The 27,950-nt window shown below is 49.1% G+C and overlaps 2 protein-coding genes across 2 annotated transcripts in view; one reads left to right on the top strand and one right to left on the bottom strand.

The window, feature by feature from the left end:
• Positions 1-27,950, top strand: part of LOC146174209 (PIH1 domain-containing protein 1-like) — an 84,325-nt gene that overhangs the window by 27,828 nt on the left and 28,547 nt on the right. The gene's annotated exons all lie outside the window — the stretch shown is intronic.
• On the bottom strand, positions 6-27,950 carry LOC146174210 (uncharacterized). The gene is made up of 4 exons (XM_084584568.1): positions 27,497-27,950; positions 5,186-5,544; positions 1,728-2,103; positions 6-758 (listed from the first exon to the last, which is right to left on the bottom strand). The coding sequence occupies exons 2-4, from the start codon at positions 5,506-5,508 to the stop codon at positions 573-575; spliced, it is 885 nt and encodes a 294-aa protein (XP_084440694.1). The 5' UTR covers positions 5,509-5,544; positions 27,497-27,950; the 3' UTR covers positions 6-572.

Genomic DNA, 27,950 nt, shown 5'->3' with positions numbered 1-27,950 from the left:
GTGGCTGACATGCAACTTTTCATGTTTTCGTTTATTGAAAATGCTTATTTTTGCTTACTAAACAGGGGCTGTTATATTCAGTCTTCACTCTTGGGTAGTGCTGGCTAGATGGACAATCTAGACAACTAATGACAAGCTTGGCCCAGAGTACATACATTCAGTACACAACAGCATTTGAAGGCAGTGTCAACTACTTTAGCAGACGTCACACTAGTTGTAACGAAAGGGGGAAATGGAAGATTGATGAAGGAATTCATGCATGGAGATCTGCTCGACAGTCTTTAAAAAGAAAACAAAAAGAAAAACATCCGCAGTGACTTTCTGCACAGCTTGATGTCAAGATTTGTCTCCGGGGGCACACAGTCACGGATGTAACCCGACCTGCTTCATCGCACTCTGTCACGTGCGTGCAGGCGTTGTTGAAGCACACTTTCTTCCTTTCGCACACATGCTTTGTGACACCTTTTGGGGAGTGGGTCATAAGTCATTGTCTGGTGACTGTGGGCAAACGAGTTCATGTCCACTGGTGACACCGACTGTTTGTGAGTCTTGGCACGGGTAGTGTGTGTCTTTCAGAGGCAGTCCTTGGAGCAGGTGAAGAAGTTCTTCTGGAACTGCACGGTCGAGTTGAGCACCTCCATCCACTCGACATCGACGTTGTGGAAGAGTCCGTTGGGGAATGGGGGCAGCTTGCAGCTGTCCAGCACAAAGAAGTTGATGCGGTAGTGCTGGAATCCCTTCAGGGCGTCACTCAGCACCTGCGTCAAAAAAATAAAAGAAGGAAACTCCGTGATGAAGGGTGCTGTAGCTTAAGAGGGACCACGAAGTGACATTAGCGGACATAGGCGCACATTAACCTTTACAAATTCTAATTCTTATTCTACACAGAGAACTATGTTGCTGCCTGCTAATCTTAAAGATGCATTGGCGAAATGACGATCCTATTATTCCAAGAAAAAAGTTACTGTTAATCTGACTTTTTCGTTCTTTCATAATGTGGTAGACTCAAGAAGTGCCATCTTTCGTGCAAAAAATGCGAGTCGAGACGAAGTCCTGTTTTCCACTTGTTTGAACACGTCCTTCAAGTGCTGTGATTGGAGTCTAGAGGTGTACGGTTATTGTAAATTTGCAGATGAAGTAGCACGGTTTTGAAGCAGGGGAGATGCCAGAGTGACAGTGGTTTCAAGGAGTGGATTAGACATATGGATGCAAATAGATGACAAATAGATGACAGACATTGGACATATTTAAATATAGAAGTGTTTCGGGGAAAAAGAATGGGGACTAACTGTGAAGTAAAGAGAATCAGTGTAAGTGCACATGAAGGCAAAAGTATTCAGTGTAAGGTAATGGGTACTCAGGAACCTTACTGGATAGATGCTATTGAGAGAAAGGTAATTGCTGACTTTCATTTGTAGTGTGAAGTTGAAATTATTTTTATATAATGCCATGGTATTGATTGAGACATAAGTGCAGTCTTTTGATTCCAGAATGCTGAGAAAAAATGGAGATAGCTTGCTTGAGGCCTGGAATTGTAAAAGATGACGGAATCTGTGATGTGTTGGTAAAAAGCAATTTAAATTATATTTACTGAGGGCCACAGGAATGGGGCCAAGTTCATGAAGAAGCTTGGAAATAGCCTTGGCGGCAACCACCGCAGCACCATTACAAAGGGGACGCTTGCACCCTTGGACCCGAGCGCCACCTTAGCTGGTAGTTACGCGTACCTGTTGGTTGCGTATGTTCTTGCACGTGGCAACGGTCTCGACATCTCCAGGTATCCTGCTGGGTATCTCGATGCACTGGCATGGGTGGATGTCCTCGCGTCTTGGGCAGGCCGAGTCGTCCGAGCGGGACTGCGTGGGACCTCCCGCCGAGAAAGTCGTCGGCGGACCCTTTGGCCTCGCGGGAGGCGCAGGGGGCAGCTCCACTGGACGCCTCGTAGTGGTTGTCGTTGTCGTGGTGGTGCTTGTGGTCGTGGAGGTTGTCGTTTTCGGAGTGGTGGTGGTGGTGGTGGTGCTGGCCCTCGCGGTGGTTGGTGCCGGCGGCTCGTTCTCAGGCCTGGGTCGCGTGGCGCGGTTCGGCGGTGCTGCGTTGGATAGACTGTGAAGGGAAACCAGAATAATTAGCAGCAGTTGGAGAGCAGGTACTTGCCGAGTAGAAAATCGCACAGTATTGTTGCAGCCTTGCCCATAGTTTGACGGGGCCTTTCTTCTGCCCAATTACTGTAGCTTGAAATTAATTTTTAAAAAATTAGGGTGACACACAAGCTTCACCAGTAAGTGTTATACACGACAGCGTTTCACACACACTGTAGTGGTTTTCGCAGTTTTTAATCTTTATTTTTTATATTTTTTCTATTATGGACCTGCCGTGCGATGACCTCAGCGGTAAGCTCGAACACCGCTTCTTAAAACTTTATGCGCTCCAGTGCGTGTTCAGCAGAACGTGGTGTTTGCGTTCAATGCGATGCCGGGTGGACACCACCGTTAATTACGCAATAGCGTTTCACACACACACGCGCACGTGCGGAGGACATTTTTCACTTTTCTTTCATTCATAGTGGATTTTCGCATTTCAGTGGACAACAATGCCGACACCGGCTTTTCTGCAACAAGGAGCCCTTACATTGTCGCGTATAAAATCGCGGGAATGTGCAGCGAAATGCGAAAGCCTGAGCGTTGCTGCTGCACATGGTACCCTTGCCGATTACAACCAGCGTTCATTGAAAGTATCATAGTTCACCGGCATTCTATTGGGGCCATTTATTTAACCTACACCAGCTACACCAGTGTAGGAAATCTCTTATACCTATAATAGATTTTTGCTGCACTGGTGTAGCTGGTATAGAATAAAAAAATGGCCCTATTGGTTCACAGGAAAGGAAAGACGCAGTATCTGTCACTCACAAAAGTCGCATGGCGTTCCTTAGCAATTCCAAGTGTGGGATTGGTGATACAGCGCATCCAGAACCGTGGCGGCTGCATTTCGATGGAGGCGAAACGAAATGGTGTCCGCAATATCGAGCAGTGGTACATATCGTAAACTTCCGCAGCAAAATTTAACAAAACAGCGATTATCTCGGTGTCACCACGCATTGAACGTGGGATCCGGTTCACACTGGCTTCGAGGGAAATGAAACGGCTGATGCCGCCGCCCGCGCGCTCACTTTCCGGACACCAACCTCGTCTCCCACCGATCCGACTCCGAACCCAATCCCGCCTATACTTTAAAAGAAATAATTCAATTTATCATTCCAGTCATGCAATCTATCCTAAGCCCTGCAAGGGCCTCACAAAGGCGGAGGAGCGCATTCTTCGCATTTACACCAAAACTTTACTGTGCCTGGCAGTATTAAAATACTTTTATTCCACTTGCACAGGGAAATGCCTGCACGTGAGGAAAAGTCCGACATTTTCCACATGGTGTGAGCATGTAAAAAAAAAAAAAACCCAATCTACCCCCCCTACCAAACACTTCCCGGGAGGACTGGGAGGCGGCTCTGCTCGGTTGCTCTGACCTGACGGCTCAACGAGCCTTGGTCCAGCGGGCTCGGGCCGCGGCTGACGCCAGTGGGCTCTCGTAAGAGGAAAACCACACAGTAATTGTAAGGGGCGGCCCCTTAAGGACCCCTCCCGTACCCTCCCTGTATATATATATATATAAAGAAAAAGAAGTTTTCCATCCGTGTGCTGTAGGATGTCAGGGTATGCTGTGGGATGTCAGCGCAGGTTAATCTTCAGGTAGTTGAAATTACTCAGCAGCCCTCCACTACGGCTCCCCTTTCTCTTTTTCCACTTTCACTCCCACCTTCCTCCCTTCCCTTACAGTGCGGTACAGGTGTCCACAGAGCAAGTGTGACAGATACTGCGCCTTCCCCTTGCTGTAAACCAATTATTATTATTATTATTATTATTATTATTATTATTATTATTATACAGCTCACCGCAGCTCATCCAAGTGCCTCCTAGGTTGCTGCGGAGATGGCAGGAATGCTGCTAGCCAAGAATACATCTCGCAGACTCTCACGAACAGATCTCGCGCAAGCGAGATTTTGACCATGAGCCAAGAAAAGGCTAGCGGGAGCTCCTGCGCCTGTTTACCAATACAATGTTTTGCCCGGGTACTCTTAAACATTTTGATCTACAATTTCGCACTCGCAGTTTCGCAATTTCGCCCACACCTACCACATGGCGTGGGCGTGCCAGAAAAACCCATCTTTGCCCCCTATCCCCAACCCCACCCGAGAAAACTCTGGGAGGTGACCCTGTCCGGCTTCTGCACCCTGGAGGCCCAAAAGGCCTTAACGCAGCGCGCCAGGGCTGCTGCAAATGCCAATGGAGTGCCTGACTAGGCATCCCACTTGGTATCTATAACTCTCTGTACATATGTTTTCACCACCACCACCTTAAAATTGGTTTTTGCAGGAAAGTAAAACACTATCTGCCACACTTTGTCTGTGGATACCTGAACCGGGCCATAAGGGAAAGAGGGGAGGTGGGACTGTAAACTGAGAGAACGGGTGCTGTAGTACGTGGAGGGCTCACAAACCTTTTTTTTTTGTTCCGTTCTGTTTTTTTTTTTTTCTTCTTTTTTTTTTTTTTTTTTTTGCTTGCACCGCGCCGTAAGGGAAGGGAGGAAGGTGGAAAGAGTGAAGGGCTACGAGGTAATTTTTGCCACCCGCGGATCTTTAACGTTCACTGACATTGCACAGCGCATGGACGTCTCTCCGTTTCGCCTCCATTGAAACGCAGCCGCCGGCGGTCGGGATCGAACCCGGGTACTCCGGCACAGTGGTCGGGCATCTTACCACTGCACTACCGTGGCGGCGCCGAGGGAATGCACCTGATCCTAAATAACTACAATTTGATTTTAAGGCAAACGCTTTTCTAGGCTCATGGAACAAACTACCGTGCGCGAAAGTTGTGCGCGAGATCTGTCATTTTCCGCGAGATGTGTTCTTTAGCTTTCTTGCCATTTACAACCTCACGCCGGAGAAAGTGTGACAGATACAGAGCCTTTCCTTTCCTGTGAACTAATTTTGATTATTATTAATTATTACACATGGGAGAAGGTTCAGGTTTATATAGTGACGGAGCACTCAAAAGAATACACAAATGATTGGGCGTCTCCTCCGCTCGAGAAGCTGCATATAACCCGTTCGTATTGACACGTCGTCACTCACGTAGGTCTCGCGGTGGGCGCGACGGTCTCGGCCGACGTGGACGATGCCGTGTCGTCCTCTGCAGAGGCCAGCTCGTAGGGACCGCCCACAGCGCCTACTCCGACGTCGTCGTCGTCGTACTCCTCTGTCAGCTCGGTCGTGGTGGCCGCTCGGAACTCCGGGTCCGCGATGGCCGCTGCCGGCCGCGTCGTGACCAGGGGCTCGCGCACCACGTGGGAGGTCAGGAGGGCGGACCTGGCGGCGGCCCCGCTGGCTAGCTCCGCCAGCGCAAGAGTGGCCACGAAGGCAGCCAGGAGGCCGTTTAGAAGTCGGTGGGAAGCCATAACTGTCGGTGGCTGACCTTTGGTGTTGGTGGCTACCTGCGCAAGCATAAAGGGAATAGACGCGTATCAGGGTCGGTAAGAACGCGCTTTTACCATACGTGATGATCACGCGCCAGTTGTCACAGGCCAACTGAGAACGCCGTTTCGGTTGGGGAAACTGAAAGGCGTTGCAACTACCCCGGTCTTGGTGGACACCTGAAACTCGCCACAAAGGAATCTATGGAGGCAGTCAAGCACGATCAGTTATCGTTTCCCCCTGTATGTTCCGCGGGCAAATGTGACGCGTCTAGGGATTAATTTCCGGCGCTGCTTTCATCCCTTCGTTGCGGCACTCCGTCATGGATCACTCCGAAGTCCCAGCCAGGCAAAACCATCGTATCAGTCAGCCATATAGCTACGGTGGCCATCAAACGCGCCCTGATGAGCGAGACAGCCTGGCTGCTTTACAGACGCCTATTCCTTCGAGGCACTGCTGCATTTTGAAACGCGGCGGGGAGGGTTTTACCTGTACCACTTCTGAGTTGGCAGGTGTGTTCCTCTTTCTCTTAAGGGGGTAATGTATATCGCGTCTTTCCGGCGGCGCCAGCACTGCCATGGGGTCGGCGTATAGAGGTTTTTCTCGGCTACACAGGCGCGGCGAAGCGAGTTTATAAAGTGCCTCCCTCTCGCGTGCCGGCACGTGCGGAGTCTCCCACGGCGTTTCCTGTCGCATGTAAATCGCCCCTGTGGCCGACAACAGCTGTTGCAGCGTAGTCTCGTTCTGACGTCATTATTCTAGGCGCCTGATAGCCGCGGCGCAATATCCATTCCCAAATGGAATGTGATCCCTCGTCGCTTATCGAGCTCACGCCACCGTTCCTTGTGCACGTAGGTGGGACGCGTCATCACGAGCAATCCAAAGGTGCGTTGATTACCGCTGAAGCGGTGAAAGGGCAAGGACGCGAGTTAAAACTCTCGGTCGGTTTTGCTTGAGGCTTCGCGAATGATCCGTATACCGTTGCGATATTCCTTATCTGAGAGATGCCAACCACTAGCGCTTGAGCAACGGCTAGTTAGGAATATGTTATATTCCCCCCCCCCCCCCCCCCCTTACTTTGCGATGGCTCGACTGCTGAAGCAACCCCTGCCGACCATCTGCTGCATCCAAGAAGAATCGTTCGTAGAAGCCTCAAAAACGCTAATTGCTTTCTTCGAGTGCTTATGCGGTCTGTACGGCTACGAAGCAAAGTTCATATTCGCAACAAAGATTTGTCCTGATTCAGGATTCGAATCCGGGACGATTGCCAGCAGATAAGGTCGTGATGCGATAGCGAACTGACCAAGTGGGGTTGATGCCGTTCATAGGTTTAAGTGGAATTCTTTATGGGGCAGTAGAGATGTAGTATAAGAGAGTAAATAGTTAAATTTAGTTAAAACGTGCTGTGGAGACGGTACGCACAACTGCAATCAACGCCCACCACTGCGTTTGCAGTTTTGCACCGACGCAGAGTCATAAATATAAACATGGAGCAGATGGAACACACGCAAAGAAATGGAGAGGGTGGACGCTTAAGCTTCGCTTGTAAGGGTATGACGCATTAATAGAGAGATTTAGCACACCGTGATCCGCGATCCACTACCGTGATCCGCCACCGCGCGTTCCACTGCGCATGCCCGGATCACTTAGATGCCGATAGATGGCGCCACATACTGGTGAATAAACCGGCGGTGGAAGCTAGCAAAAAACGACTGGAAGATCGGTGGCTTAAAAGCAGAGAAGTGACATTATGTTAGTAATGTAGAAACAAAAATTTAATAAATAGAATGACGGTATAGTTAACCAATCTAAATCAATAATTAAGATATAGGGAGAAAATTGAGCATGATAGCTACTGCTACCACCCCGTATCAAAGGGGACGCTCCTATATTCCATCCCCCATCCATCCATCGGCACATAGACCTGCCGCATTGGAACCAATCAGCATGCACGCCCCCGCCCACGAGTGGTAGGTCACGGTGGTGGATCGCGGATCACGGTATGCTAAATCTCTCTAATTTAGGTGTTTTAGAATAGCGCGACACTACCGCTTTGAGGAATAGCGGGGAGCGACGAGTGCGCATGCTCAGAGTAATTTTCCCCGCCCCTACTTCTTTTCACCGCGGCATTCCGCGCTTGCGCATTGCATTACCCTATTCCCTAACCGGTTGGGTCCCACTACTCTAATTACCCTGAGTATGCGCACTCGCTCCCCGCTCTCCTTATGGTGCTCTTAAAATGGCTCCCGTCTCCAGCTCCTCTACAAGCCCCTCTTTCGTGTCTCTGCTCGCTAAGTAGAAATCTCATTACCCTGTGTCTCACGCATCCATCAAGCATGCTATCTTAAGTTACCATGTTGTCCAGCTACCGCTAGTAACAAGCCGTACGAACTTGCCTGCGTAGTCTACGAGTAACATGTCTAACTCGACATCCAGTGAAATCTCTGGAAGAAAAAATTGGTATACATCCTATACCCTCATATCTCAAATGAGCAAACCGTGTTAGAAGTTCCACCAAACTTGGTGATATCACGTGGCCTCGTTACACGTCACACAACGTCACCACGTCGCCCACGTCACATGACAAAGCCGTGACTCTTCGCTCGCGAGGCCGCATCTTCTGGATATGAGCCACGACTGGATACCCGGTGAAATCTCTTTGGCGCCCATACAATGTCTCAGAAATTCAGTTTAACGCCGCTGTTATAAGCCTTTTGTCTAAAACTATCCTGTGGAGGAGGAGGACAAAACATTTATTGACGCAAGAGTATTCCAGGCCCTCTGGCAAGGCGTGTAGGAGCTGCCTTCCACCAAGAGTGCGTGCACGCTCGTGGCCGTGATAGTTAAGTGTGCCGCGCGCATGGTATATTTCTCAGTGCCAACAACTATGCGAGCCCGTCAAGTGACATGCAATCGGTCTTTACCTTCCCGTTTTCCAATGGGTGAACTCTGCTGAAAGCTCTGGCCGAACCAAACCTTCCCGTAACATTCATCGTCGCGCATGAAACGCGCCGTGACCAGCGCGGTCCTCATTTTAGGTGCCCCTCAACCGCGCACACCTTTGTCTCCTTACCCCACTCCATCGTTGGGGTCACGCCTGGCCGGCGCTGTATGGCTTCGAGCCGCGCGTCTGTTTCGAGTCGTGCGCCAGGCTCGGCTGAGCCCACGCAACCTGGCTCAACCGAGCGTAACTTACTTTACGTTTCTGAAAGTAGGAAAGAAGGTAAGTATGTGCGCCGCGCATGCTTGATTTTCTTCGGGTCAGTGTGAGCGTGATACAAAGCAGGCGCTCGCTGTTCGTGCCAAACTGCTTTTAACCTGTCGTGTCGCTAGAACCGTGCTTCACTGTCGAAGCCAGTGCCGGCGTGATGCGCCGTGTGTATGCTCCGCAATGACCGCCTCTCCGCACCTCTGTAGCCTCCTCAACGTTGTCATGTCCCGTTCGAATATACCGAAACACGCCCTTGCGCCCCCTCAGTGCAAGATGCTCGCATACAGGGCGAAAACGTCCATTACGGGGACGACCTCGGCTCGCGGCCTTGGAGTGTTTTCTGCTTTGAGGAAGTGTCCGCGCCCGATTCTCGCGCGCGATACTCCGGGGGCGGCCGCAGAGAACGGCGGAAGGGGGCCGGAGAAACCTTCCCCGGCATCGCGTATGACGCAGCCCTTGCTTGTTTGCGCCCTCGGAGGGGTGTTGTCATCGAGATGCATGCATGTACAGCCTGTGCTAAGAAACTGTTGACTTTCTTCCGTAGTTGGATACAGCGCAGTAACCGCCACACAAAGTTCACCCGTGATGGAAAGTAGCCCACGTTAAGGCTTTTAATGGTTATCTAAATATAAAGCGAAGTTTCAGGCCTGATTACTAGCTCGAGAATGTCGGTGCGTATGGCTTTTTTGTTACGATGAAATTTCTAAAATTGATTTCGTTTACTTTGATTTGATTATGGAGTTTAACGTCCCAAAACGACTCAGACTGTCGGAGGCGCCGTAGTGGAGGGCTTCGGAAATGTCGACCGCCTGGGGTTCTTTACCGTACACTGGCATCACACGGTCGCCTTTCTTTTCCCCTCCATCGGAAAGCAGCCGCCATGACCGGAATTCGGTCCTGCGCCCTTGGGCACAGTAGTCGGACGCCCTAAACACTGCACCACCGCAGCGTGGCGATTTCGTTTGCTGGTTCTATTCTGAGTTTGCGTGGTTATCGAAAGTGTCGCCATCTTCCTGACCACCTCGAGTCATCTGATTGATAGACACGCCGGAACCGGATGTTATCACTCCTGTTCCGACATTTGCACCATTCAGATGACTCGAGATCTGGGATACAGCGACACTTTCGATAACCACGCAAACTGAATACGGACCCTGCTCTAGAGTAATACACACGTCGCGTACCATGGCCCATGATTATTAACTGCCGTTTTTTTTTTTTTTTAAACTTTTATCCTATAATTTAGCATAGCTCCGAAGCGTTGTCGTAACTCCGAGTGTGGTAGTTTTGCCAGCAATGTACTGGCTCTCCGTGTACCTCGTAAAGGCGCACTCTTTGTGAAACCAAACACGGCAACTCTTTTTTTTTTTTTTCCACCGACTCCCGTCGAGAGCCACGGGTGCACTGAACCTGAGTGCGCCTGCCACCAGTTTGATCGCAGCCACATGCATCCGCCGTGCATGTGCGGAGTTCTTATGCATGGTTGTCTGGATACCAACACCGCGTGTTTGCAAAAACGGGGCCGCGGTGGTGCAGTGGTAAGACGTCTGACTACTTTGCCGGATAACCCGGGTTCAATCCCGCCTCCGGCGGCTGCGTTTCGATGAAGGCGAAACGAAGTGGCGTCCGTGTGATGTGAGATGTCAGTGCACGTTAAATATTCACAGGTAATAAAAATTACTCTGGATCCCTCCACTACGGCACGCTTTTCTTTCCACTCTCAATCCCACCTTCATTTTCTCCCTTACGGTGCAGTACAGGTGTCCACAGAAACAAGTGTGGCAGATACTGCGCCTTCCGTGTGAACCAGTTTATTATTATTATTGTATTATTATTATTATTATTATTATTATTATTATTATTATTATTATTATTATTATTATTATTATTATTATTATTATTATTATAACAGGGGGGGGGAGGGGCTATCATGCTCAGTTCACTTATCATGTTGTTTGAAGTTTGTCTTCCATGCTGACCTGTTTAGGCTCTTGATTGAGCTACTGTGCGAAGAAGCGTAGCGCATGCGGCAGCTTGGACGAGAAACTTGTGTGATTGACAGAAACATCCAGCTGACTGAACGCCTCCACGTTGTGTCAGGTATGCCCGGCATCACGTTTACCGCGACAATTTTAAACGATATTATTTTCGAAAGGACGCTGCATACTTTTCCATGTTCCTATCTTAAGAGCACTCGTCAGCGGTTGATGAAAGGCCGTCTTCATAGGCGCACTGTGAAATGAAAAGCTTTCTAACTCCGGGCACAGTAGCGCCACCGCATCCTGCTTACGTCACATATCAGTGTTTCGTCTTAGTCATATCTCGACTGTATGACGATCTTCAAGGCATTAGGGATGTAGGAGATGCAAGTCTACAATCACGTTTTCGTATCTGGGCTAGTCCCTGTGTGAAGAGCGAAATGATGTTCTCTCATAGAACGCGGCGTAAGGAATGTGCATTGTGCGGACTCGCAATGTTCACAAAGCCTTTTCTTCCTCCTCCCTTTTCTGTGGTTACCATTTAACAAAAACACACACAATTTCAGCGCGCACACTTTTTGATGTTATACCATCGACCTGAGATCTGTTGACACCTTTCAACGTTTAGACATATAGCGCTTGTAAGCCAACTCTGATTATACAATTAACAAAAAAAAAATTTTTGCATTTTCTTACTGCTTCTGTATAAAAAATTTTTACTCGTGTCGTATATGGAAATTTTGCATATCCGTCCGATTGCTACCAAGGCGTAGCAATAATTGAAGCCGATGTGAAAGGTCAATCGTAGCGGAAACCCCTTCCATGTTTTATTTCGTGCCGTTTGATTTCTTCAGAATGCCAAATAAGAGAGTAGCAAAATGGAAAAAGGTGAAGAGTGGATTGCTCATCACGGATGCCGTCACCTGTGTTCCGCATGATGTCGCCGTGCACGCGCGTTTCCTACATGCGGACAGGTGGCGGTTTTCCCCACCACCACGACGTCGCTTAAGGTACTCGCTGGTCAGCGTTGCCATCTGGTGAAATTCGCCACCAGATTTCGGAAATCTGGTGAATTGTTGGAGGTCCTGGTGTCCAAGTCCACGAACTGCTACACCAGACAAAATCTGGTGATATCTGGGGAAAACCACTCAGGGGCGCTGCTGATCCAAACGTTTAGCACTAGGATGCGCAAGCGGCCACTCAATCTCAAGAGAAGGAAACCTGGACGGAAGTGACTGAAGTGTAATACAGGGGAATTGTTATGCATCTTTGGAGTGAGGAGGCCGCGGCTTCGGCGGCAAACTTCCAGAGGACTCTGCAACATTATGGGTCAAAGTTTTCAAAGACGAAAACACCATGGGTGAAAAGCCCTACTAGGAACTGGCATTGTATGCACTGGCCTGTCTCTCATGCCCAGTGTCAAATGCAGCAGTGGAGCGGGTATTCGGTCAAGTCACATGTGTGAAGACCATGTTCTGAAGCAAGAGTCGCTGAAAACTCTGGATGCCATTGTACGGATTCGCTCAACATTGTCATCCAGGCAGATGTGCCAAGGTCATAATGTTCTGCGTGATTAAAATTCGTCATCACCGATGATATGATACGCGGGTTCCGCTCATACATATATGACGCCCAAAGTGATGATTTGGGGCTGCATGACATGCTTTTATTTTAATCAAATGAGTGATGACAGCTATTTCGTGGTCATTTGTAATCATTTTATAGCATTTTTTGGATTCTGGGGAAATCTGGGGAAATTTCGTCGAGGTTCTGGTGTCGCGGCCACTTTCCAATCTGGCAACGCTGTCGCTGGTGTCGCAAACCGGTGACGTCATGCCCCGGCCGAGATAAGCAGGCTGGGACCGTGCGCCTTCTCGAAGCAGCTGAGAGCCGTGTTTTCCTGGCGATATGCCCTGTATATGTGCGCGATGCGATTTGAATTCTAAAAGAACGTTGTACGAGGCGGTATATTGCGCAGTTCCTGGATACCAGGTCGAAAACGGACTAACATGGTGCGTCTTCGGATTCATATACTGTAGGCCTGGCGTCCGCCTTTGCGTTGCCGAATGCGTTCCACGAGGGAAATGGTATGGTAGAAAAAACCCTCGTGATTTTTTTTTTCGCTTTGGGCCTGCAGTGAACCTTTGTGACCCGACGGAGAGAGAACGTCACGGGAGATCGTGCTACAGGGCATTTTCGAGGGAGCAGCAGTGGATTCCGGGATTATTGCGATAACCTGAGAATCCTAGGAAGATTCAGACCTTCGTGTACATCTTTCCGTACAATCGAGGAGATTGTGGCAGATTAAGGAATTGGGTTCTGCGATCGCCTTCGATCGTTCCTGTTGCTTTCACCACTACGCTTTCTTCACAGACTGAGCCATTCGATGACGTTAAACGCTATAAACGAAACTGAACGTTGGAACGGCTAGCAGCTACCATATCTGTTGCGCTTGAGTACGATCATTTTAGTAATTTTAGTATTGGTCGTGTTGTATTTGCGGCGTCTGCCAGTCTGTAGGAGGTAATGAGGGAATCCCTCTTTATTCTTTCGGAAGCGCCCTGTCAGGCACGCTACGAGGCTAGCAACGAAGCTAGGGGCGTTTGAAAAAAAAAAAAAAAATGTAACGGTACGTGACAGTTATCAGCGCCTGCTGCGGCGTGGTGATCTGTGGCGTTGAGCGGGATTCAAATGACCGTCGGCTGTGCAACTGAAATTCTCGATTGAGGGGACTTTTCTATCTCCCACGAAGAAAATGCTAAGCAATGCCCATCTAGGTGAACGGCCCAAACGAGTTCGCCGAGATGACGACGCCGAAGATTAGGGTCGATCGGTTCTCTAATTGCGACCGGGCGGCGAGGAACATCTTTCTCGGAGACGAAAATAGTCGCGAAATGGGATGCCGAACGAAGAACTTCTCCGAAGCACTGCTCACGAAAGTATACTCCACCGTGCAATCGAGAAAGAATAGTCTTGAAGTGCATGGTCAGTACAGCAGAGATATATGCGTTTGGCCTTTATCGGACTGGGAATATAAGCACTTTTTTTTTTTTACCGTTTATTTAGAAAAATAAATAAGAAGACGCCTTGAGTACTGAAGAAATATCGATCTTGTCAGGTAGGTATTTTTGGCAGGGCTTTGCACGACTCTAGCGGGAAACAGAGGTGAAAAAAAAAATCCCGATTGTTGCTTTTTTTTTCCTTTACCTTTTTAACCATGTCTTTTCCCTCTCCTTTATTTTGTGTAATGCTCCCTCCCTGGTCACAGCTTCACTTCTTAGGCGTCGTCATACGTCCACTTCAGCGCTTTTTAATTCCGAGATAGTTTGTCACAATGCCAATTTATGTCATTACTGAGTATATGCACACGTGTATTGCATGTCCTCAACACGCTTTTAAGCCAATTTTTACGTGATAATGCGAGCGTTTTCATCGTCGTCATGAGCCATTGCAGAGCAAAGGCCTCTCCCACATTCTTCCAATTAACCCGGTCTTGTGCTAGCTGCGCCCACTTGACCCCTGCGAACTTCTTAACCTCATCTATCGGATGAATGGGATGGAATATAGGTTCGTCCCCTTTGAAACGGGGTGGTAGCAGTAGCTATCATGCTCATTTTTCTATTTTTCTCCCTATATCTTAATTATTGTTTTAGATTGGTTAACTATACCATCATTCTGTTTATTGAATTTTTGTTTCTACATTACTAACATTATGTCATTTTTCTGCCTTTAAGCCACCAATCTTCCAGTCGTTTTTTGCTAGCTTCCACCGCCGGTTTATTCACCCGGCAACTGGTACCTAAGCCCCAGAGCTTCAGGACGAGTGACTGCACCTGCATCGGCTTCCGGATGGATACCATTACATTCGAGTATAATATGGTCAGTTGTTTCACTGGAGTTACCACATACAGCACATGCGTCATCTTCATTGTTAAATTTCTTTTTGTAGCTGCGTGTTCGAAGGCACCCTGATCTAGCTTCAAAAAGTAGGGCACTGCCTCTTGAGTTATCAAGGAAAGCTTGCTTCCTGATCTGCCTTTTCCACGTTCGGTATAATTCCACACAATTTTTACCTTCTGTGTTTGTCACCTGTTGTTTAACGCTCTTTATTTCTTCGTCCTTGTGAGCAGCATACTTACTGGTTAGCTCCCTAGTTCTTTTCCTCTATTGTGAGTCAACGCTTTTTAGGCATAGGTATCCACCTAACTTTCGGCCGCCACCTGCTATGCTGCCTTCCCACGGAATCACTGACTTGAGACCGCCGGAAGTCGGTGTAAAGTTAGATCTCTGCATTCGGTGGTTAGTGACCATTGGTTATCCTCTCTTCGTACTGCGTGTCCTTCCCAAGCCAATTTCCTCTTCTTGATCTCTACTAGGATGGCATTAACCGGAGTTATTTCTCTGACTCACTCTGCACGCTTCCGATATCTCATCAAAGAGTTGTAGTGAGCTTTAATAAGGTAACGCTATTGGTTATGAGGATAGAGTAATAGCCGGGTGTCAGTTCGCATGTTCAGAGTGATTACCGCAGCCCCCACCCATTCATCGCAGCATTCCACGTGCGCACATTGTCGTCCCGCAATTACCCCATACCCCAAAGGGGTGGTAGGTTCCCCCTGTTGTAGAACTCTCTATTATCCGTTCCATAGCTCTCTGCGTTGTCCTCAAGTTAGGTAGAATTCTCTTGGTTAGCCTCCAGGTTTCTGGAAAACTTGGAAAGCCAAACAGCGCCTTTTGTCACGTATACACGCGACCATGGACTGCTGCCTGAAGTACTTCCGCATACGTGCGCATTAGGGGTATTGTAAAGCTTATAGGACTGGACAGCATGGCTCCTTTTTTTTCCTTTCCTGCGAAAAAGTGCCCACTTTCCCAACCACGAGCTCGATATCCCGTAAGCCTCAGTCATTGACGAAGGATGGAGGGAAATAGAATTGGAAGAAAGTTGTCACAGTCTGCAGGCTATAGTGCAGACCTCTCGCTTTGTGTTGCCTCTTTGCGTCGAGGTGCCAACCCCCTTTCTTATTGGCCGGTTTGCTTCTGCAGCGGAGTTCAGTGAACGTGCAAATAACCAGTCAGTCAAGCAGCATTTCTATCGGGAATCGATTTCTTTTAGGTTTTCCTTTTTTTTTTTCTTCATCTGGCGGCTGCGGTCGTGAGCAACCGGTGCAAGATCGCCCTCACGTACGGGACAAGGGCTGGAGAACGTTCCAGGACATAGCCTCCTTTCCAGGAGAGAGAGCTCTTGATGCAGCGAACAATGCTGTGAGTGTGTGCGGGGGGTGGGGGGCAGGGGATATTCATGTTCTAATGCAGTGGTAGTTGGCAGCTGACATGACCCTGCGTGAATGGTCGTTGGGTGGTATGACTTCACGAGAAAACGACATGGCAAGGACTGGCAGGCGCTGCCAAATCGGGCATCGTATTTGAAATGGGAGACACGCAGCCTCAGCGAGGTCACGCAACACAGGCACGTGCATACGGAACTTTAAATCTGGTGATATTTCGCATTATGTGATAGGTTATGATTGTAGGCTAATTATAGGTACAATAAAGACCCACACACAAATGACAACTGATTAACCAGGCAACAACATGTGAACGGATGCGAAAGAGGATACGCAAGGGAAGTCCGCAAATCGCTTTTTTCTTCGTTTCTGTGAAGCGAGTGGATTGTAGGAATGTTTAATCGTACGGTGCTAAGCGTTTCAAGCAGGCTTTGTCGTCCGAATTCGTTTGACACCGAGGTACGAAGTTTTCTCTCTTCGGAGAACGTATAGGTTCCGTCGTGCGCGTGTCAACGCTGAATGGTCTTCTCGGACTGACTTATCTTCACGTAATTCTCGAAATGTTTCTTTTTTTTTTTTTTTTTTTTTTTTTTTTTTTTTTTTTTTTTTTTTTTTTTTCACCGGCGACTTCCTTCCACGGGGCGCGGCCTTCAGAACGGTCGGACGCGTCGAAGGTGTTCGTGAGTGATGTCCCTGTCCGAGCCTCGTTCGGTTCGTCGTGGCGGGGCATTGTTCCAAGTGACCGCCCACCGTCCCCTTATTCCGTGGTTAATCCGAAACCGGAAGCGAGTCGGCACGCTTCCCGGCGAGGCCGGATATCCGGTGCGTGGCCGAGGAAGCGCATGCGTATACATATGCACATTGCGACCCGCGTGCACCCGTTGGGAAGGGCGGGGTCACTGAAAGACTGCCGTGGCTGAATGCGAGGTCAACTATGCGTACTTCGTTCTCCTTAGGAAATCTGCATTTGCCCGTAGCGGCTGCTTTTCAGTGGTCAAAGCGTCGCGGCTTGTTGGGTGTTTCCGTAGCGTGGCTGCGCAAAGATTCGGCTACTGTACTGATTGGCCCGACCAAGTTGGGTGAACTAGGTGATCACTTGAAGTCGAGACCGTAAGGGACGGACAACTAGTCGCATGAAAAAATACGTAATGGGGGCTATAGGATCACGTGCTGCACTAACGAGAAACACTAGGGCCATTTGTTTAACCTGCACCAGCTACACCAGTGTAGGAAAGCTCCTATACCTACAATAGATTTTTGCTGCACAGGTGTAGCTGCACGGTGTAGATTAAACAAATGGCCCTGCTGTTCAAACGAGGTTTATTCTGAGGGCGTTGTTTCTTGTCTTTTAGCCGCGCGTAGGCGATGACTTGGTCAGGTTAACTGAAAGTTATTAGCACTTTACTTGGTCAGTGGCATAGAGTTCTTTACTCTACCTAGAGGGAAAACTGAGGGCGCTGCACTTCAGCCACCATGAGCGCGCTAAGAATCATGGGCCGGTCTGCTACTTGTTGCGGGACAGTCGGTTTTTCTCGGGTACGTGGAGTGGCGTTACTGCGATGTTTCTTTTTCGTCACCATCATCATCTAAAGGTGCGTACATAGACCGCGAAAGCCATAGTAGCGAAGGCGCAAAAGCAGAGGTCGCCAATAAATGGTTTCTGTTTCCCGAAATGCCACTAAAAACTTCCTTAAGTGATTGCACAACGATAAATATTTTCATAACATTTTTTTTATTTCAAAGTATGCCTATTAAGTGCGAAACATTGGTATTTGTGCTGCTCAAAACTAAGCCAATAGGAGAAAGAGCCATCGCTTATATTGGATAAATCTCACACTGACATGCTGTTCTCTCTTTTTTGCAATTTATAGTCACAATATTCAATGTTAGTACATTATTTACGGTAGAACAATGTTTATCTTTGCATTAGTTTTGGCCAAAAGTTGTAGTTCTGCACTCGGTAGCTCTCCGGCCTATGATGCTTTGAGCGCCCATTGTGGCTGAACTGGCCGTCTGAAAACTCCATGTAAACTCCCATAGACGGCAGCACAGCTTTCCCTCTAGGTAAGAGTAAGAAACTCTATGGTCAGTGGACAGTTTGGGATAGAAAATGCGCTCATCCTAAATATGCCCTTAGCTGTGCCTTCATGAATAGAGTGCATTATATCAACGTTCGCGCAGCACGCGTGCAGTGTATACAGTCTTCGTGAAAAATTTGGAGCCCAGGGGATTTGCTTAAGCCACACCGTGCGGTTTGTAATGCGTTCTCAGGGTACCAACTTTACTGAAGGCAAGGAGAAATTTTGTACTACCCTCTCCAGTGTGAACGACTCCCACGAATGCTAAAGAGGCGCGCCACTAGACTGATTAGAAAGAGACCCCTAGGGCTCTCAACTTTTGACAAAGGGTGCACATGTGTCAGCGCGCTAAGCAGTGTGTATTGGCCGCGCACTTTTGTTTCGTGCCACGGTGATAAAGAAGACGTTGTAACATGTTCACGAGTTTGAAACGGGTCAGCTGTTTCTATTTAAAGAAAACAACAACAACAACAAAAAAAAAACGCAGGGATCAGATTAAAAGGAAATTTGGGAGACTCGTAAGGTTCGCATTTAATGGTATGAACCAGAGCATTAAGTGGCTCCCGGCTCCCTTTGCGAATCCTGGTTCGAGCACATGCACTTCTTTTTTAATTTTTTAATTGTGCGCAGTTATTCACCTGCTCCTTACATGTGTCTCTGTAACTGTGCTCATTAGCGTATGCAGTGGCAAGCTACCACATTGTGGGAAATCCAGTCGTTATAGATAGGCATAAAGCCGCGGTTTAACAAAGGCGCGAGGACCAGTCAGCGCAGGACCATACCAGCTCCACACGCCAGCGCGATGCCCGCAATTTTTCGCTCACAATGCTCACGTTGGATTTTCCGGAGAATGGGTCCTTGAACGCGTTCTCCTTGACCAGTTATTGATGTGGGGATTTTAAGGCAAAAGGTTCATGCTGTGGTGGAGAAAATGTGTCCCGCTTTTGCGGCGTTCTGGTTGGCCGAGGCGGGATGACGTCGTAGAGGTCTCGACCAATCACAGAGCACCACCACAGTATGCACGAATTCGTGCCTTATATGGGTCATATGTCAATCGATAATTACATAATAATTACCTACATATTTAATTACTAATTAGTAAAATAACTGATTAGTTGCTAATTCGTGCTAGCTGTGTGGCAGAATGCGGCAATCAGGCTTTCGCCTTTCACCACTTTAGTCGCTAAAGTCTCTTGTAATTTTTTTTTTAAATGGAAGAAACGAATATTACTCCGTGCATTTCTTTAACAGCTAAGAAGTACTTAACTGCGTGTAATAACGCTTAAACTGAAATGGCCACTGACCGCCTTGCATCATCTGTTGACCCGGACATTCTTGCGACCGCCGTACGCAACGGACATTGCGGGCGTCGATGCAAAATGCGGTTCGACGCTTCTCTCGTTCGTGAGCTGCGCCAACCTGCTTGCGGTCTTTACCCTCGGGATTGCAGCGTGCATTAAAACGCCCCTCTTCAGATGAGTCCAGAGTCTTCCGCGACGGTGCCGCCTTTCGAAAGAGGGTTGCTGCCCTGCGGGGCAAAACGCGCGCGCTTATTTTGTCATCAGTGGCGTCGCTTGAAATTATGTATATAGAGAGAAAAACTAAGTTTCAGTGACGATCATTTGGGCTGATGCGAAGTAAATGCGGCGACGGCATTTCCCCTTCACTCGCCAATTATGTTCTCATTCTGGTTCCATTTTCTTTTTTTTGTGTGGTATTTCAGGTTCTATTTTTTTTTTTCGTTTCTGTGCGTAGTCGCTTCTTAAATAATTTTCTGCTGAGTCATTACGAATCCCGCCTGTCCCCTACAAGTGAAGGAGGGGATTTGATTTTTCTCTCTACGCCTGCCTACCGTAGCAGGTGAAGAGAAAGGAATCTTTTTCTTCATCACTATGTTTTGCACCACAATGTAAACACGGCAGTATCGGAATATGTGGACTGGCTGTTTTTGCCATTTAGTATTTTCAAGAACAATAGTTTGTACGCTGTATTTTGCTCCACAGGTGTCTTTGGGCGTAGATGCCCGTAAAAGCTTTCGGAATTCGGAACACGAAAAATTACAACAAAGCTGAATTACTGGGGAGTGTAAACGCGCAGTCACGTAATAAGGGGTGCGTTTTAGACTCCCGTATACGCGGCCTCCACGATGCACTCATCAGTGCCTGGCTCCAAGTAGCGAGGATTTTTTTTTTTTTTCCTTCATTGCTCCAAAGGCCATTGTGGGCACCCGGACATACTGATTCCTCAAGCCTGACCTCTCTGTGCCTTTCAAAATAGACGTCTCTCTGTACTTTTTTTTTTTCTCTCTATGCACACACAGCAAAAGGTAAGATGTTTCTGCTGTAAGAAGAGTTTAGATAGGCCCTTTTGTGACGAACGCCGGTGCCGCGCATGAATGTAGTTTGGTTTAGGCGTTTTAACGTCCCCAAGCGACTCAGGCTATGCGAGACGCCGTAGTGGAGAGCTACAGAGTAATTTCGACCACCTGGGGATTTTTAACGTGCACTGCCATCGCACAGCCCACGGACGCCTCTCCGTTTTTCCTCCATCGAAACGCAGTCGCAGCGGCGCAGCGGTGTCATGAAACTGCGTATATTGCTAACCGAGCACAAGCAAGTTCTCTCAAACACACACACGCACATGGTGTCCCAGAGCTATATTTATTTAAGCAATATCAACATACAGCCTAGCCTACTGAAACCAGCTGACAGCTGCTGAAAGTCGCCTATCCCAGTCTGTGGTATTCTTCAATACGCCTAGCTTCAGTAATTAACATACTAATTAACTAGTATCGTAAAACGGCTAGCTACGCTGTTTTCACCAAGCTATTTATTCGTTGACCTTCAAAGAAAGCTGTCACGCGGTCAACTGGTAGCCTAAGTCAGTTAGTTGCCTCGACGCGCACACGTCTTTTGAGTGCCCGTCCGTGCGTGCGTGCGTCCGCGAAAAGTGTCACACTTCCCGAGATTCCGCGAGATACTGCGAGTGTGAAGTCATCACCTGGGCCATCGGTTATGGATCATGACGTGACATCCTGTCCGGTGGCTTCACCAGGCATATACGAAACAGAACAAGTGTGACAAATACTGCGCCTTCCCTTTCATGTGAAACAATTTTTATTATTTCTTGAACGCCGGCTCCGAGGGTTACCGCTCAGACATACGCGCAACGGATATCCCAGCTTTTCGTAACCAAGGCTTCGGTGTGGCCTAGCTTTGTGAAACCAGCTGAAAACATTGAGAGTCGCCTATCCCAGTCTGCGGTATTTTTCTCATTCGCCACAGCTTAGTGATTAGCATAGAAGAAATTACGAGGGACTTAGCGACTAAAGTAGTGAAAGGCGAAAGCCAGAGAAGTCTCTTGTCTAGCGTTCCTGCCATCTGCCATCGCACACTTGAACACGCGCCAAGGAACGCCACGCGACAGCCGCTGCAAAAGCGGGACAGGCTGTCCACGCCAGTGTAGGCCATTAAAGTCTTTCGCCTTAATATTAGGTAGTCTCTTTAAAAATCGCTGATTGCGATTTTTTTCACCTAGGACTTAGTAGTACTATTTGTTGGCCTTCAAAAGTTGTTGTTGTGGCTGCAGAAAGAAAGAAAAGAAAATGCATGGGCCTGCTACTTTCTGGCTCTGTAGCTGAGCCACCTTCGCTGCCTCGTGCGGACAGAAAAGAAAGTAGAGAAGAAACAAATAATTACGAGGCACTTAGCGAGGAGGGTGGCTGTTCCTGGCCCTACGGGGCTGGGACGGCAGGTCAACGCCGGCCACCAATTTTTGTCTGTTGCACGACGGCTGTTGCGGCGTGCGTCTTTCACTCCCCCTTCTTTTTCTTCTCTACTCTCTCTTCTGTCCGCACGAGGCAGAGGAGGTGGCTCAGCTGCGGAGCCAGTAGCAGGCCCGTGCATTTTCTTTTCCTTCTTCCTGCAGCCACATCTCATCTTGTCTAGCGTTCCTGCCATCTGCAATCCCAGACTTGAACGCGCGCCAAGGAACGCCACCCTACAGCCGCCGCAAAAGCGGGACGCACTTTGCCCACGACAGTATGAGCCGTTAAAGGCCTTAGAAATTAGAAAGGCCTTAGAATTAGCCGTTCGCCTTAGAAATTCGGTGGGCTTGGCCCCACCGCAAGCGGCGTTGACCCACCAGTCCCAGCCCCGTAGGGACAGGAACAGCCACCCTTCACCACCTCCTTCAAAGAAAGCTGTCTTCGGGGAGAGCTGTCCGAAGAAACGCGGATTTAGTTGATACGCGTCTCGAGACAGTGTCGCCGCTGTCCTGAGAAGCTTAATTTAGTAGTGCACGTTTTCGATCGTTTACGGGCAGATAAAATACGTTGTGTAAACGCTAGCCTCATGCGATCTACAACATTCCGCATCCATGCTTTGTTCCTCCAGGCAGTAATAATTAAAATGTTAGCTGATTAGTCTTTATTAATTAACTTCAGTGAACGAACAAAATGCTCCAGGGCTACAGACCAGGCGAATTCAACAGCCCTGAGCTGCGCTAGGACAGTCTCTTTTAAACCTTGGTTACGATAAGTTCCGAAATGTGTTCAGTTTGAAGTCTGGGTACTTTGGTGCGGTGTGTTATAATTAACGTCAAGTCCTAACCTAAAAGCTGGACCTTCTGCCCCTGGTACTGCAGCGAGATGCGAGCGTGATCGTCCTTGAGTGACCCTGCGGTTGGCCTTATTTGTTTCGGAGCAAGAATTAGCGCACCGGCATCGTTATGCGAATGTGTTCACAGTTCGGAAGCAGTCGTCGACAGCATGCTGCTAGCAAGCGAACAGGTAGCGACAAGGCACGTGACAAGTGCGCTTCTCGCGTCCCCTCCGTGTGTGTGGGTGCGAAACATGAGCGCTCGAATTCGTATTGGTTTGTTTTCGCGCTTTTTTTTTTTTTTTTGTCGTCGTTGTATTCGCGCAGGCGCGCTGCCAACCTTGAGCGTGGGATGACGCGTTGTCCCACACTGGCTGCTGGTGCCGAGCGCTGGCGCCGCCGTACTTCGCCGGCGACGCTGGAGCAGTCCGCCTGTGCGTGCTCCCCGTATTGTGTGCGGCGCGGGTGAAGGAGTAAAGAAAGCACAAATAAAAGAAACCGGGGGGGGGGGGGGGGGGGGGGGGGGGCAAGGCGGGGGAGGATGAGCTTGATTCCGCGCTGGAACTCGGCGATTTCACGGAGGTTGCTTCGAGCCACGTGCGATTGTTGGGGGTAATTTTCTCCGAGGTGCGAAAGAGAAAGTGTGCGTATGCGGGTCGAGGTCCACGTCCGGCCGACATGCCGCGCGTGTTTTATGCATTTCCTTTGAGTGGGAAGTCGGCTGGTCGCCGGATTTGTGCGCATATATTATATACGGCCTTTGTCAAAATTAGGCAGGCCGTCCAGCTTTACGATGGGCCACTGTCTGGTTCTGCGAAACGTGACAAGCAAGGTACATAAATGAATACGACTGGTACAACCTTGAGAGAGCAGAGTGGTTTGGGGGAACGAGCGCGGGGTAATGACATTCTAGTGGACATCAAGAAGAAGAATTTGGCATCGGAAGGGCATTACATTGCAAAGGCAATGTGAGAATCGGAAAGGCTTTTATCCTGCAATGGATATATATACATGGCTGTAGAAGGAGCACTGAACAAGGGTCGAGGGTCGCAAGCTGAGCCAATTTCGAGTAGAGGACATGTCGCCCAGAAGACAGGTCCCCTTGTCGAAACATTGGCTAAGCTTGGGAACTGCTGCTCCCCCTCTACATTTGTTCAGTGCTCTTTCATACTGTGTATGCATCTTCTTTCTCTCAATCTAACCTGGGCCGGTAATAACATTCCTGCAGACGTCTTTCAAGAGAGGCGAACCAATCTAGGTGCTGTTCGAAAAAGCGCAACAATAAGAAAACATTTAATTTCCCATGTGAGCTACTGTTGAAAGGTACGCTTTCAGGTCATCAGAGTCAGCAATAGAGTGATGCAGACCTCTCCCAAGTGTTTTATGCGAAACAAAAGTGAATAAAACGATGTGTGCCGATCGCGACTATCGAATTCTGAAGCACCTGTGTTGCGGCCAGCGGAAAATAAAGGGTCGGCGTACAGTAAGAGGAAAGAGTGGAGCGGTAGGGAGAGAGGCAGACCCGTGCGTTTGTTTTGTGCATTTCCCCCCAACACGGTCTGATTGGATATAAGTCTCAAAAGGACGACGACCCGAGCTTAAAGGGGCACTTGTGGAAGCCAGAGAAGCCCTTTAGAGGAAGACGATAGAGAGTGCACAGAAATGTGATGCAAACGGAGAAAAGAAAGCGAAGCTCAATGCTAGCTTGTATTCACTGTAGACTAGCAACGATTCACTTGGTGTAGACTGTAGTCTGGCTTTTCTTATTGTACTGCGTTTACCAACTTGAAAAGAAATGGCAACATGCCATAAATGAACCACCCACCACAACGGCATAGGTGCGTCGCCAGCAAGGACTGACGTGTACAGACTAGCTGGCTAAACATTTCGACAGATTTGCCTGTCTGGTTGGGTTGATAACTAAATACAAACTTGAAATTTCTCCAACCAACACTTTCATTTTATAAAACCCGACGTTTCGGAGCCGGCTCGGCTCCTTCTTCAGGGGTGCATGGAAGGAGCCGAGCCGGCTCCGAAACGTCGGATTTTATAAAATAAAAGTGTTGGTTGGAGAAATTTCAAGTTTTTATTTAGACTAGCTGGCGCACTCTATGTGATTTTGGTACAGGCTTCCCACTGAAACCGAGGAACCGTCATTACTGTCTGCGGAGTGGGAGCTCCGATCAGCATTGGCCGGCACCAACGTAAGGAGGCTCAGGAAGCTAACAAATGCCACAGTGGTTCTCCGAGGACGACAGTGCTGCTGGAGGAAACTGACAGCGGGATTCGAGTGAACACGAGTGTTGCCCCCCTGAGCAGCCGGCCACGCATTCGTGGTGCAAGTCGCGAGCCGCAGTCACGACCAGACACGGCAAATCGTGATTACCAAGGTGACCCCCATCCTTCTAGCGTCTTATATCATTGGGGGTGCGTGTGTGTCCCACTGGTGCGTCCTCAAAGCGCGTTTTCCAGCTCGCGTGGATTTGGCGCCTCGAGGGCCAGCGGATGGGAGGGCGTTGAGACGTTTCTGGCTAGCTACCTGTGGTCCGCCAGGTTACCATGGCAACGTGGATTTCACTCATGCGCGTCGGGGGGGGGAAGGTTTTGTTTCAGATTTTTACTTTTGCCAGGTGACGCAACGAGCCCGAGCGTTTCGTGGGCGGCCTTTACGGGTGCAAAAAAAAAAAAAAAAAAAAAATGTTGGACGCATGCTAAACGAATACAAACGAGCTTGAAAGTGGAGATAGGTTCTCTCTTGTTCCACGCGGCAGTCTTTTCTCTTCGCTGGATGCGTGTGGACCTTTCTGCAATCCCGGTGTTTTTGTCGGCGACATCTTCCACTCAACACAAACGTTTCCGAAGCTTTAAAAATGTCACATTTCAGCTCGGGATGAAGGTGTGTGGTTGACTTCGACTAAAAGCCCTGCCACAGAGTTTCCGAGGTCAGCTGATGGAGAGAGTAGAAATGCACCGAAGAGTATAGCCAGGATTTTTTTTTTTTTTCCCCTTGGAGGACAGTATGGTGTATGCTTCACGCTTTAGACAATGTATAAGGCACGATGTGCGTAAAAGTCGGCGCTATACAAATGCCATGGCAGCAACACATTTGGTGATATACGGTTATATAGCCCCAACGGTTTTTCCCTCGTGCACCGACCCGTGGAGTTCGAAGCCAAAACGGCGCTGGCGAATGGACTGCTAGTACAGTGCCGTTAAAAAAAAAAAAAAGAAAAAAAAAAGACCACGAAAGAATGCGTCAATCCCATGAGGCCTTCAGAACATTGAGTAAGGTGAAGTCCAAAGACAGACTCCTCCCTCATCACTAATGTATCGCGGGTATGGCCTTCGGAACAGAATGTAAGATGGAGTCCAAAGACAGACTCCGGGTGAAATTACGAATAAAGTATGTGTTGAAAAATGACGCCGCGATCGCATTGGCGAGCGGAGGGCGCCGCTAATACGCTCGAGGTTGAAATTCGAGTCTGGATCATGACTGGATGGCCTCTGCGAGCTCTGAAAAGCGAGTGCCAGCTCACAATCAAACGCCACTGGGTTTACGCCGGCAACATGCGAGGCAAGCGGTGTTCCAGATAACCGGCCCTAATCGCTCCTTTCCGCGGTTCCTTGTCGCCGCGAGTAATCACTGTGGAACGCACGCTTACCGATGGCGCGATACGCGGGGAGATTGCGCGTCGTGCAATTAGACGCTCAGCCGGCGAACTGACGCGCCCCGTGGGGCGGTCACGTGGAAGCTGGGCACGTTGCCGCGGAAGCGAAATGGGTCGCGGGGCAGCTGTCAACGCCCGTCAACAGCTGCTGCTGTTTGTGCGGTTGAGACAAACGCGCGGGATGCGAGAAAGGTGTTCGCCTGATCGCGGACGCCGGTTTCGTATTATAAAAAATAATTGGTTCACAGGAAAGGAAGGCTCAGTATCTGTCACACTTCTTTATGTGGAAACCTGAACCGTGCTATAAGGGAAGGGAGGAAAGTGGAATGAAAGAAAGAGGAGGCGAAGTAAAGGGCTTCGGAGTGATTTCGACCACCACCTGCTGATCTTTAACGTGCATGCAATGACATCGTACAGCACACGGACGCCTCTTCGTTTCGCCTCCTTCGGGATCGAATCCGGGTAGCATCCTGAACAGTAGTCGGGCATCTTAACCGCTTCACACGCTGGTTTCGGGCCACTCTGCTGTTGAGAAGACGGTTTTCATCCAGGCCTGATCATAAGAAATTGACTGCCCCAGCAGACGGGTCAGAGAGCTGAATTACTCTGTACGAACGTATGCAATTGAAATAGAGTTGATTGAAAATCACCTCGCAGCATTATAGTCCAACTGAAAGTATGCCGGCTAGTCTGTCTACTTAATCCTGCTCCCTGGATTGTGTGTAGAGGTAGTTATGTCTAGAATCTCGATGTACTGTACCAAGGACCCTCGCCGCCTGCACGCTTCCATCAGTATTTCGCTGTGGTTGACACTCCTTTACGCAGCCTCAGGTTTGAGAGGCATTCATCCTTGGCACAAATAGATTGATTCACAATCTGCTGACGGCGACGCAAACGGCACTGTGTATTCCTTGAAGCTTAGCAGGCATGCCGAGTCCGAGCACAATTTACAGGATACGAGGGTATAAGAAGCACACGATGCAGATGATCGCCGAAAAAGCGCTTCGCTGTAACAGGTGGTGGGAATACGCTTTTACTACGCACCTGTCCTTGTCTTAACAGGGCCAAGAGAGCGCACGTGGCATAAATTTGTATATGTTGTCAGTCCTCCGTATTATGCGCGTGAAAAAAAAAAAAAATACACACTCACCTTAACTGCACTTGGCTCTGGAGATAACGGAGACGTTCTCGATCGGCTTGGCAGGACCGCTGTCGGGGATTTGCGCTCTTTCGCGCGCCCCCACACCTGAGCGAACGCACCAGACAGCAGTCAGCGCGCGCTGGTCAACAGTGTCGAGAATTGAAGGTAGGCAACTCTTCCTCGTTTGTCGTCTCTTCGACGAGATAACTGCGCTAATCACGCCACAAGGAGCCACGCGGGTTGCGCTTCGGATGCGATCGGCGAACGCCTGTACGCCGCGTGCGTCGTACTACACACGCGCACCAAGTCTGCTTTCGCCCGCGCACACCTGCCCGTCCGGTTGGCTGGTCCCCGCAACACTAGACGTGGGCCGGCCCGCTCTGACGCGGCACGCCAGCAGAGAGGAGAACGAGAGGGAAAGGCTCGGAAGGACGAACCGGTGTCGTCGGTCCGTCCGTGTGTC

This window comes from Amblyomma maculatum, chromosome 11, assembly GCF_055883805.1.
Source record: "Amblyomma maculatum isolate TAMU_Amacu chromosome 11, ASM5588380v1, whole genome shotgun sequence".
NCBI classification, from domain to species: domain Eukaryota; kingdom Metazoa; phylum Arthropoda; class Arachnida; order Ixodida; family Ixodidae; genus Amblyomma; species Amblyomma maculatum.
This window is presented reverse-complemented; position numbering and strand designations above follow the sequence as displayed.